The 13,739-nt window shown below is 36.0% G+C and overlaps 1 protein-coding gene across 3 annotated transcripts in view; it reads right to left on the reverse strand.

The window, feature by feature from the left end:
* Nucleotides 1–13,739, reverse strand: part of Pcca (propionyl-CoA carboxylase subunit alpha) — a 274,525-nt gene that overhangs the window by 150,455 nt on the left and 110,331 nt on the right. For all 3 annotated transcript variants that reach the window (XM_090341922.1, XM_090341920.1, XM_090341919.1), the window contains 3 exons: nucleotides 5,452–5,595; nucleotides 4,129–4,203; nucleotides 63–131 (listed from right to left, as the gene is read on the reverse strand). In XM_090341922.1, coding sequence (XP_090198048.1) covers nucleotides 63–131; nucleotides 4,129–4,203; nucleotides 5,452–5,595 — 288 coding nt within the window. The remainder of the gene's footprint in view (nucleotides 1–62; nucleotides 132–4,128; nucleotides 4,204–5,451; nucleotides 5,596–13,739) is intronic.

Consider the following 13,739-nt stretch of genomic DNA (forward strand, 5'->3'; position numbering starts at 1 on the left):
TCAGATAAAGACTCAAATATTCAGAAGAAGGCTAGAAGAAATCATTAAGAAATGGGACTAACTTTTGAAATCATAGGATCATAATAAATGCTGATTTCACTTCCTGGTTGAATGCCACTGTCAACACGGACCTGAGGGGGGGGAAACAAAAACAAAAAGTAACTTCATATGGGCAGATCAATTTTAAACAGAAATGTAATTTCTATGGAGAAAACAGCTTTTGTCTCCTATAAAATTCTAGCTTCTGGAAAACAAAAGAACCACCTAAAAGTAAGTACAGAGAACCTGACTGATCTTTCACCTGTTCGTATGCACTATAACCTATACAAACCAAGGAAACTCAATGGAGAAAGGTACAGGTCGTACCTCCCCCCCGCCCGAGGGCACCTGCGGCTCTTCCTGGCGTCTTCCAGCGGGAGCCCGGAGCCTGGCTTGGAGGTGGCCATTCTCATGGCACGCCCCGCTGGACCGGCCCACCTGCACGCAGGGAGCCCCTGGCCAAACCCCCAGAGCCCGAGGAACCTGCCAGCCCTTTCATGTCTGCAACACTTTCGTTTTTGCCTCACCCTCTGCACTGAAAAACACTGTTTTTTCTGTTACCATTAGTCTCCTGAGGCTTTTATGTTTACACAGCTTTTCCCTCAGCTTTGCTTTGAAAGGACATCGCTCCAATTAGGGTTCTGATTTTGCGATTTTTCATAGGGGAAAAATAGCCCAAGTTCAAAGTATCCTTTTGAAGAGTTTGATTGCTGTTAACCAGCCAACACGTTAGTTAGAACATGGTCTCTGATCACTGATTCTTATTTTCATCTCCCAGTTTGGTATCAGCAGTGAAGCACAAAGGTTACCCATGCAAAACTTTTCAAATGAGCAGTTGCTGACGACAGAATACTTATTAAATTATTCTGACCAAGTTTTGGAATCTGAAGTATTTGAAAGCTAATCAAAACACTTAAGGCTGGCAGGCATATCCTAGGGATAGAGGAATTTAATGGAAGCTGCTAGAACAGCAGGACTTTGGTGCCCAACGTTGGGAAGGGCTGGGAAGAGAAGAGTGTAAGCGTGTGCAGCTCATCACCTGTAGGAAGAAGCCTTCCCAATAAACAGCAGCTCATCTGTCTGCAGCAAGGCAGAAAAAGGTCAACACAGCGGCTGTTAGGCCTTTAATATTTTAATTTAGGCAATTATCAAGGGACCACATGTAGAACCTCTTGTCTAGGATATCCACATGAGGGTATGATGATGGCTTTATTACATGGTGACATCAAAAGATAAGGCATAGTTTCATTCTCCTTTAAAAAAAAAATCACACCACTATTATTCTCTCTGTACAGTTTCGAGAGACAGCATTGTAACATACCCAGAGGGCTTTTATCTCTGTGTTCGCAAACCCAAACGAAACTACAGATATTTATATTCACATTCATATATGAAAGTCTTAATTTCAAATGAACACCAATCTGCATTCATAGAAAATATACTTGACCTTCTATTTTCTGAAAATATATTTCAGAACAAAAACTAAATTCTATGAAATCAATGTTGACTAAATCTAGAAAAAATGTTAATAGGTAGTTCGGAAAGAAAGCAATAAAATTACAATCTATCATCTCTCAACATTTAAATAGCTCTGAAATGGCCACTGGCAATCAGGTCACATAATAGAAAAATTACTTGGGCACTTTAATTTGTTTTTTTGTTTTAGTATCAAAATGTTAATTCATCCAACTGCCATGTCACCTTTAAACTCATAGTACACTTTGCTAAAGCCATATTCAAAACTGAAAGTGGTACACATTCTAAAATTTTTCACTTTAAACATACCTATTCATTTGCTTTATAAACTTGCTACAAAACTTTTGAGAAACTTCAATGTTAAACCCACAGGTAAAATAACATAGACAATAGAGACTATTGTAGTTTCTTAACTTTTGTAATTATCTTGAATAATATCATCTAAAAACTAAGGATGGTAGCTCCTAGATATAAGTATATGATTGCTACTTACCAAAGTTATGATCATAGAAAGCAAAGCATTTTAATTCAAAAAATATGCTTAGATAAAATTGAAATTTAACATATGTAATAAACACATACAAGTAAATCAACATATCTAATTTAAATTGGTAGCAAGGCTTCAAAACCCAAATTTATAAATTACTGTTTGTGTGGGTTTTTCCAAATAATCAGCTACTTTTTTTTTTATTTCTAGAAACCAAGTTAAAAATCAAGTGCTCTATATAAATTGGCATTAATCACTTTAAGAATAATGTTAAATGAAACTATAGCCAAAGCTCAGGGAAAAACAAAGTTAGGTCTGAAAATAAATTTACAAAATATAATGCCCAATGATATAAAGAAAAATCTTCATCTTTGCCATATCAATAAATCTCAGGTTTAAAGATGCATATGAAAGGCACAAGCCAGTTAATGCTCACACACGAGATCTTGTGACCAAAAGAGAGCCAGGAATGTTTTCCCAAGTTAAACAGACCAGTCTAGTTTTGTAAAGCAAGAAGGGAAAACAAATGGGCTTCTACGTGCTTCTCAAACCACTATTCAGAAATCTCTAGCATAATTAAATTTTTTTTCTTCAGTTACACAGTGGACCCTGGAAATTATCAGACGTCTCCCACCCTTCATTCGCAATTCACCTCTCCTCCTAAGCACAACTCCCAGCCCGCCATGTCTACCTGACAAGTGACAGCCCAATCTGATTAAATGCTTCCAAGGGAGGGGACTCGTGGGCCTCCATGACAGGCCAAAAGTGATCACCATGGAGATACATAATTACAGCTGTCAACGCATCTACTGTCCTGCTGACATCAATTTGATTGCTCCCAGCAATAATGATAGACAAAGCTTAGTGCACACTCTCCTGCCCCCAATCACTTTATCTATTCCTTGGTCCATTTAGCTGACATGCAACATTCACACAAGCAAATAACAGCAGTAAGCAGAACATTTAAGGCATTTTAATTGTTTTTTTCTTTCTATGGATGGCTCACAACTGCAAATGTTATTACATAAAACTCCTGCTGCAGCATTAATTGAAGAAAGATTTGGTGGGACAAAGACTGTAGGGGGTATAGTTTGTCCATTATCACTTATACTTTCAACAGGTCTCACATTTGAAAATTGCAAATTGCAAAAACTTGTGAGGGCAAAATGTTTGACATTCTGTTAGCTATTACAACATGGTGAAAACTTCTAACAACTGGAGTAATCATTATGAATTCTTATTTAATACTTTTTTGTTTGATTAAAAAAGTGTTTAGATATGTCCCTATGATACTTGTTTTCTCATCTGCTATTTAATGTCACATAATGCCTGTTAAATCTTTACAATTTTTTTTTCCTGCCTCAGGCTTTGAACACAGCATGGAGTCTCCAAGCCTAGAAAGGGTCAGGTCCCTTTAGAAAGCACATGGACAAAAACAATTTAAAAAGTGAAATAAATCACATATCCAATAACATCTCCAAATTTAGAATTCTTCCTGTAATCTTTCACCATCTTCTTATAGTAATCAAACTGAATAATAATAGTCACAGATGGTACCGTCTTGTCATCTTCTAGCTAGCATGATGTCATATTCATACCCACTTATTAACTTGATGAAGAGAAAGAATATATTCATGTTCTTGTATACAAGACCACTTTAAAAGAAGTGTTAGTAAATATAAAACAACAGCTATGGAAAAAGATAGCAATCACTTTTTCTTAAGTGACAAAAGTAATATGTATATTGTCACACCAATGACACTTAATAGAATGAGGCACAGTTTCTTTTCCTTAATCCAGTTCAGTTAATGAGTTCATTTTATGCTCAAATTGGACATCTGATTGTACTAGGGGAGTTGTATTAATTTAAATTTATTTTCCATTCCTAAGAATCCCATCATTTTTTATTATATTTTTCAAAAGAATGGAGGTCACTATAAACTATCATTTATATCGTATCTGAGTTTCTTGATCACAAAGTTCAAAAAAATTAACCCAAAAACTGATTGCCCATAAGTTTCACTTATCTTTCAAGTTAGACCCTTCGGTGTTGACACGCTTTAACATAAAAGTATAGCATAAATCAAGATTTTTACCTCAGTTAGTATTACAACTTAATGACTTACACCAGGTAGATGTATTGGTTCTTCATACTGAGACAATCTTCCAATGGATGGTAAACCAAATGACTTGTAGGGGTCCTAAAAGTTCAAAGAAAAGGAAGTACAATCTTTGAGGAAGCACTTAAAGCTCTATCTTTAACATACAGCATTTACAAAATTACAGATTTCAGAATATTAGTCTTATCCTCTAGACAACTGAGAAGCATGCTTAAAAACAAAACAGAATTGCAGGCAGAATTTAGCCTGACCTCAATCATACTTTATTGAAACTGGTCAAATTCCAACTTTTTAGAAAACTTAGAATGCCTTGGGCAAAAATAAAATAACCTAGGCTCTACATCAAAACATACTCAAGTTCAAAACAACAAATGTGGTGCACTAAAGATATTTGTTTTTCTTACTTTTCAAAACAGCTCACATATGTTCAAACTTGAGAATCTATGTTCTTCAAATAACCTGGAACACAAAGCTCTGTACGCGCTTCTAGATATGTATTCTATTTGTAAATAACATGGGGCATGAGAATAAATAATAAGTTCAGTATCTTATGAAAGGCATATAGCATAACATAAAGAACAAGTGCAGTAACAGCCATGGCAAAATATGCTTCAAACTACTTGCAAAAGATCTCAAAGCAATTTTTAGTACTCTTACACACACACAGAGTGCATATGTTCTTTAGATTACCAAATTTTTGATGTCTAAAAAAAAGTAAAAGAAGATACAAATGTTACCCTTGTGTTCTTGTTTTAATCATTGAAAAAGCCATTCGCAGATGTTTAGTGCTTTGTCATTTGACTTGTGTAAGTTGTAAAAGTACTGAATACTTAATAGGTAAAACCCATAATTAAAATTATGAATTAAGAATACATGTTTTACCAACAGTTCTACAATTTAAACTTCAATAGTTCATTCCAACTAATCATAATGGACAAACTTAAAAAAGAAACTGTTGAAAAAAATTATCATCAAATCAACAACTAATATATATCCAGGTATGCTCATCAGAGAAAAAAGGCCACAGAAATAAATGGCAATATTTCCTTATTAACATGGATTGCAAATAAACATAAGTGAATAAAACGAACACTAAGGTTAAAAACATTTAACTAATACTTCGTTGCCTCTTAACATCTTGGTAAATTCTTCCCCAACCAAAATTAATTGAACTCAATTCTTTCAAAATATTTTGAGCAAAGTAAAAATTACATAATTTTCCTCTGGTTTAATTATGGGCTCCCAAAGCTAACTTTACTTGTGTTTAGCTAATTTACTCTCCTGACTTTGAACACAACCCTCCTTCTCCCAACATCATGTACTCTTTACCTCAGCATAAACCCGACATTCAATTGCCCAGCCGTTGATGGGAATATCAGCTTGTTTGTGCCTGAGAGGGTAACCCTTAGCAACACGGATCATTTCTTGGACTATGTCCAGGCCAGTAATGCATTCTGTGACAGGATGCTCAACCTGCAAAGCCAAGATATGCGTCAGTAAGAAAAGAAAAGGTAAATTAAATACACAAAAACACAAGAAGAAATTTAAGCTGTTTCTAGACAAAATAGTTTAGGTATATTTTAACACTTGACTGAAAACAGGAAAACAAATACAAAATAAATGCTGCATGGTACACAAATGATGGGAAGAAAAATTAATGCCGAAAAAGTACTTTTAAATTATCTGTATTACTTTTCCCAATTTTCATTTACTGGTGATACCACAAAGCTTATTAACTTGAATTTGAAATGAATTCCAACTGAAAGACACACATTTCTTAATGTAGCTGAAATCAACCTATTCTGCTACACTTCACATGGCAAATACAAGGGAAGCTTCTGATTTTCCAAAGCACTACTCTATGCTGAATCTCACCCACTTACATGCTTTCACTAACCTGCCCTGACAAGCAGCCAGATTAACGTAATCTTGCATCAATGCAGCATAGCAGAAAGCAGCAGATGGAGCCTTCAGGTTGCTTTCCCTCCAGATTGACTTGAGCAGTGCTTAGCATGCACAATAGCAAAACAGAGCTAGGGAAATCACTCTGCTCTCTCAGCAAATTGCTGATAACTATTTGGCTGATGCTGTAAAGGAAGTACCTGGCCTTTCATGCTAACAGAAGGGATACACATGTGTAAACCATTCACTGACATACAGGCACATGGACAGGGATATTTGTCCTTATAACCTGACTGATCACTTATAAATTCCTAATCTCAAATGAAAATAAAGCCATGTATATAGTACTGAAAAAGAACAAGTGATTTATCTTTCATCTAAAACTTTGAATAATTTTTTTAAAATACTTGGGCTATATCTAGTATGTTGATATTAATCTCTTGCTTTTAAAACCTAAGTATGTTCAAGATGTATGGCACAGTAGGTTTTTTTCTTCCATTACATGTCACATTTCATACATAGACATAGGAAAAGGTCAGCGAACAAACAAATTATCTTCCCATCTTCAATCACACTAACTGAAGGACAGGACTTGGTCATTATAATCATCTTTAAGTTTATCATAAGCAGACAATGCCATAGTGTCTAAAAAAAATCCTGGTAAAAATAAACAGATGGCATCCATAATTAGCTCTGTGTGTGTTATGAGTTTGTTTACAGTTTCAACAACATTTTAAGACATTTTGACATAATTTTAATGACAAATCATTGCTAAAATAAGCATCTACCCTTTGTAAAATGTGACACTAAATAAAAAGATCTTATTAGATTGTTTAGGATATATATATATATATATATATATATATAAAACTTAGGACCTTGAGCGAAAGAAAAGGATATGATAAGTATAATAAGAAACAAACATATAGCCCCCTCTATTTTTCTAGAAATAGGCATCAAGTGAAAAACTATCTCAAAAACTCTTAATTTTGCAAGAAGTAAACCTACTGTGTGACCAGTGCCTTATAATAGCACTCTACATATGTCCATCACAAAGGATAAAAATCAAGACATAAGTTAATAATTTCCTCTTTCTGTGACCAGTGTCCAGAAAAGTGCTATATAGGAGAAAAGTAAATATGAAATATGAAAGAATCAATGAATCAATAGGCAGCAAGTCTAGACACACCTATAGTAAATAGCAGAGGGAGCTGGAATTTCTGTCAGTCCAGCGATGTTGTTCCCTTCCTGACTCTCCTCATAAGAAAACGTGTATAAAAAAACATTTAGGAAATAATGGGCAATATAGTCATGTGCTATTCCCTTTTAAAACCATATCACTGTGAAAATTTAAAGATTCAAATATATTATAAAAGTGTTTTCTTACTTAGAAAACATCTCTATAATAGTATACAAAGATAAGTTTGCTAAATCCTTTTTGAATGGGATCCAAAAGTAGACCCACTTTGTTCCAAATGGAATGTATAATGGAAACATGAACAATTAACTCAAACCTGAAGTTTAACAATATAATTATTACATTTAAAGGTACAATTATTACAAAAATTCCTTTTAAAAATATGTATTTAGATATATAATATCAAAGTCACAGAACAGCTGAACACGTTTGAGTTTTTCATGGGAATATTTGGCCTTCCACACTAACACACAGAATACATCTGTGCAAATCATTCACTGACATATAGATACATGAACTGGGAAGTATGTTCTTACAACATGATCTATTGCTTTTATATTGCATTACAAGCATATTATTTGAGTAAATATTGCACTTTTACTTAGCAAGAATAAATCCTAACTACTTCCCTCAAGAGGGCAAAAGAAGGGAGGAGAAGGGAAGGAAAGGGGAGGGGAAGAAAGGGAGGGGAGGGAGGGGAGGGGAAGGGGAAGAGAAGGGGAGGAGAAGGGGAGGGGAGGGGAGGACAGAGGATAAATCGTTCCTACAGAAAAGGTGTCAAGACCTACCAAGTTTGGACTTTCCAACATTCAAAGATAAATTTCTATAAGAACTATATTCATCGAGGTAGAACCACACAGCAGGATTTATTAATAGCTGGTAAATCAATCTGTTTGTATTGCTAATTTTTTAAATCTTCATTTTTGTGCACACTGACTACATGTATCTAAACATTTTTTTACAAAAAAATCTTTGCTAATATAACTGCTTTAACATCTACTAATAGAGCTGGTAGTGTGCTCTACCTTGATGAATGTAGTTCAGCCAAAAACTTCTCTTAACTCACCAGGAATAAAACTACAATAACTAATGCCATATTATGGGACATAATCATATTGAGTGACTAGAATGAATGCATATAGTTCTATGTACCTACAGTAGAGGGTCACAAAAAACTAACATTATGGCTTTTTTTCCCCCAGAGCTGAGGACTGAATCCCCAACCCCATTTATGGCTCTATTTGCTACTTTAATTATGCAATTATGCCTGAGCTGAGCCCAGTGGCAATTTGTCTACTGTCACAACTATACAAGAGACTGAGACAGGAAGACCACCTGAACCTAAGAGTTTGAGGCCAAGTTAAGTAATATATAGAGAGGCTGTCTTAATGAATAAACAAGTTAATTTAGTTTTGTCTTGGCCATCATCAAGATGTCACTCTTATTAGTGTTTAGACCTCCCTACCACTCCCTCTTAACTTACCTGTTGCTACCAAATTTATCTCCCCCAAAACTTAAGCTTATAAAACAAAACTGAGACAAATTAGGTTTTCATTAATCTTTTTTGGGGGGTGGGGGGTCATTGGGAGGAGCTTGAACTCAGGGCCTGAGCGGTGAACCTGATCTTTTTGGCTCAAAGCTAGTGCCCTATCACTTTGAGCCACAGTTTTCTGGTGGCTATTTGGACTCTCACAGACTTTCCTCCCTGGACTAACTTCAAACAGTCAGATCTCAGCCTCCTGAGCAGCTAGTATTATAGGCGTACACCAGCTCTTGACTAATTTCTGTATGCTTCAGTTCAATAGTACTGTAACAAACATAGAAAAGCTAAATCTTTAGGCAGTGTGTGTTATCATTTAAAAAAATCACTGTGTCTGCCTCATGATTCTAAAACTTACAATAAATTCTGACACTGTACTTTAGTCTGACATCTTATTGAATACAAAGTAGTAAGTGTGATAAAACTGATGAAAGCATGAGAAGATATTTACAGAATCCTGAAGTATTTACTGAAAGATTCTTCGTTAATGACTAATAGAAAAACTGTTAAAAGTGAATGAAGAAATTCAAGAAACACCACATCACCAGTAACAGGGTAAGCAGGTATCTCATGACACTATGTGGCAGTCACAGATGGATCACTTCAGAAGAAACATCACTGCAGGATACTTCTCCTGCAATGCTGAGTCAAGGAAAAACAGACTAACTCCAAATGAGGGATATTGTGCAAAATAGCAGCTTGTACTCTTAAGACATGTTACTATCCTAACTAACCAAAAGGGGCTATGGAGCTGTCCAAGAGTAAGAAACAGTAAGGAGCATGGTATGTCATTTGCTTTTTAAAGGGTATCATATTTGTGGTATTAGCACAAGGAAGCAGTCTATACATTGAGATCCTGTCAGGGGCGAGGGTAGAAAAGAAATAGAGAGAATTTAACAAACGACATATAATTTAAAGCTGTGATTTTTTTTCTCATACTATCATAAGCATTCATGAGATTTACAATTCTGATCTGAGTAGAAGACACTACTGTTATGGAAAAAAAAGTTTTATAAATGTTATAAAAAATGTTTTGCTGGCCAGGTACAGCGGCTCACGCCTGTAATCCTAGCTACTTAGGAGGCTGAAATCTGAAGATCTCAGTTCAAAGCCACCTGGAGCACAAAAGGCCAAGAGATTCTTATCTCCAGTTAACCATTAGAAAACCAGAAGTGTCTTACAAATAAATGTGCCCGGGCAAAAAGACAGGCTCTGAGAAAAGTTGATCAGGCCCCGAAAAGGAATTTGTATAGTGATACAATACTATTTGAATCTTATATATAAGCCACAGAATAACCTAAAATTAAAAACCAAATATGTAGAAGGATAGCACAGGTAATTTTATACTATAACTCTGACCAGACTGAGAACAAAGCCAGATAACTGATCTAAGAAATCATGCACTGAACATCGATACTTTCTCAGCAGTTCATCTCTTTCTGAAGAAGCTCTATTATTTCAAACTTCACTGTTAAGGAAATTAGCGAAGTTAAGATGATATGCTATTCACAAGAAAAGTACACAAATTCTCAAACTGGAAAACATGGCAGTTCAGTCAGGAAATTTCAAGGGGATAAGGAAGAAAATTATAACCCTCCAGATTCAAACTGAAACACTAATTAGAGATAAGATATATCTTAAGAGCTAAAGAATTTGGTGAATGTGCTTTAGGCATGATAATTTAAGGTTAGTAAAAATTTTGAAAGAGAAAATCCACTGTTAAATAACATTTCAATTGTTTAAAAAAATATGAGATGGGCCGGGAGTATGGCCTAGCAGTAGAGTGCATGCTTAGCATGCATGAAGCCCTGGGTTCAATTCCTCAGTACCACATATATAGAAAAACCAGAAGAGGTGCTGTATTCAAACTCCATGAAAAAAAAAACAACAACAACAGAAAAACCTTTGTGAGAAAGTCTATGATTGGTTCTCAAACAAATTCCCATTTATTGAATGGGAATATAATCTACCATGATGAATCTCCTGCATACAAATGCATTCTATAAAGACTAAATTTTCTCCTGATAATTGAAAGGATTACAGTCACTGTAAGTAAATGTAAGAGAGAAAAAAAAATATGATTAGTCAGAGAGAAATGTACCAGAATGATATTAAAAAGTACAAAATTAGGGATTGTCAGAGCTAATTTGATTTTGTCCCTGGAACTTATGGATGACTTTCTTTAAGAAAAAAAAATATATATATACATATATATATATGGCCAGGAGTTTAGCCTAGTGGTAGAGTGCTTCCCTAGCATCCACGAAGACCAGGGTTCAATTTCTCAGTACCACATACACAGAAAAAAGCCAGAAGTGGTACTGAGGCTCAACTGGTAGAGCTCTAGCCTTGAGAAAGCCCAATGACAGTGCTCAGGCCCTGAGTTCAAGCCCAGGATGGGCAAAAAAAAAATATATATGAAACATGAGCCAGACACCAGTGGCTCACATCTATAATCCTAGCTACTCAGAAGGCTGAGATCTCAGGATCTCCGTTCAAAGCCAGCCCAGGCATTAAAGTCCTTGACACTCTTATCTCCAATTAACCACCAGAAAACCAGAAGTGGCTCAAAGTGGTAGAGCGCTAGCCTTGAGTTGAAGAGCTCAGGGACAGTGCCTGAGCCCAGAGTTTAAGTCCCATGACTGACAATAAAAAATAAAATAAAAGCTTTAAAACATGGCTGTCTAGTTACTTAGAATAGAAACACAGGTGTCTAAGTGATTTTAACTTTACTATATGGAACTGATATAGATACCAAGCATTAAGTCTTATACCAAAAATGGCTGTGAGGTAAACTTGAATAAATGTATGGAATAAGACAAATGAGACAGAAACAAATGGAGGGAAAAGAAAGAAGAGCTAGTATGATAATGCATACTAGCTAAATCGGAGACTGAAGCTACAGGATTATTGAGTTCATGACCAACTTGGGTAACCTAATATAATAAGACCCTATATCCAACAAAACAGACAAATAAAATAAAACAAAATTACAAAAAATACAACAAACTATCCTAAAACAATGATTATAAATCCCAAAATATACACACCAACCAACCAATCTTATATCTCTTGTATGAGGAATAAAAGACAAATGTTTATCCGAGGTTCAAACACAGCCCAGACAGAAAAATCCTCAAGACTTCATTTTCAATTAATCAGCAAAATATTGGCTAGAGGTGTAGCTCAAGTGGAAGAGTGCAAGCTGTAAGCAAGCACCATGCAAGCTGGAAGGTCTGAGTTCAAAGTCCCAATACCAGAAACAAAAAAGTTTTGTCCACTTTGAATATTCTTCATAATTGTATCACAAGCTTTTATTCTCGTTAGGATACAAAGTTTCTAATGAACGTTTTCCAGGTAGTTATCTAATACACATACACATTAAAGATTTTTTTTGTTTTTGCCAGTCCTCATGTTTGAACTCAGGGCTTGAGAACTGTCGTCGGGCTTTCTCAAGGCTAGAGCTCTACCATTTGAGCCATAGCACCACTTTTAGCTTTTTCTATGCACGTGGTATGAAGGAACTGAACCCAGGTCTTCATGAATGCTAGGCAAACATTCTTACCACTAGGCCAAACTCGCGCGGCGCTAAAGACATTTTTAATCAAAGTCAAATTCTGTCACTTCTAAAACATTTTTGCAAGTAGAGGATGCCGGGAAAGTACCCTAAGTTTTAAGCAGCAAGTACTGAATTAATAACTATAAAAATTTTACAAATATTTAGGACATTTATCTCAAATATATCTTAATACATTATTTTAATGTATTCTAAATATATATGTACCTGAGAAAAACTTTTCTAAAAATCTAAGAAAAAAGACAAATTCACAGATGTTATCAGATACTATTCATCTATATATAAGATCAAATACATGAGAGTCTCACATGATATGAGATAATACTTTCAAAGAGTTGGGAAAATGTACTGGTTAAATTAAGGATACTAGGATTGGCAGGAGACAGTGGCTCATGCCTGTAACCCTAGCTACTCAGGAGGCTGAGTCCTGATGATCATGGTTCAAAGCCAGCCTAGGCATGAAACTCCATGAGACTCTTATCTCCAGTTAACCCCCCAAAAAATAGAAGTGGCACTGTGGCTCAAGGGATAAGGTGGTAGCCCTGAGCTGAAGGGCTCAGAGACAGTGCCCAGGCCCAGATTTCAATCCCCACAACCAAAAAAGAATTCTTTGAAAAATAATAATTGTCAACAAATGAATTTGGCATAAGTAAATACTTCAAATTTCAGAATACTTAAATCCAAATATATTAAGCCAAGCGTATTTGCAGTCCCAGCTACTTGGAAGGCAGAGGCAGGAGACTCATTTAAGCCAGGAGTTTGAGGTCAGCCTGAAGAACCCTATCTTTAAAAAAAAGGGGGGCTGGGAGTTTGGCCTAGTGGTATGTTGGGAGCCAGAGTGGAATCAAACTGTACCTTGACTTGCATCAGAGGATGGCTATATTGTCTTATTGCTTTCTGGCCCTATTCTATGTAAATGACCTGAGAATTACCATATGAATGTAACACCTGGAGGTTCCCTGGGAGAGGAGGAGGGAAGAAGGGGGAGTGGAAAATAAACGCGGCAGTCTCGGCAGTCTTTGCCTGGACTGCGGACATCCCGGACCTGGTGTGTCTGTCTCTCTTCTTTTTCTTCCTAGTCCTTGTCCCCTATTTCAGGAACCCCAATCTGCGAACCCTGGTTTGCTGCCGGTTGGCCCCGGCAGTGGTAGAGTGCTTGCCTAGCATGCACGAAGACCAGGGTTCAATTCCTCGTTATCACATACATACAAAAAAGCCAGAAGTGGTGCTGAGGCTCAAGTGATAGAGCTCTAGCCTTGAGAAAGTCCAAGGACAGTGCTCAGGCCCTGAGCTCAAAGCCCAAGACTGGAAATAAATAAATAAATAAATAAATAAATAAATAAATAAATAAATAAATAAATAAAGGGAGGGGGGGGCGGGAGTTTGGCCTAGTGGTAGAG

Source organism: Megascapheus bottae, chromosome 11 (assembly GCF_031878675.1).
Source record: "Megascapheus bottae isolate mThoBot1 chromosome 11, mThoBot2.hap1, whole genome shotgun sequence".
NCBI lineage: Eukaryota > Metazoa > Chordata > Mammalia > Rodentia > Geomyidae > Megascapheus > Megascapheus bottae.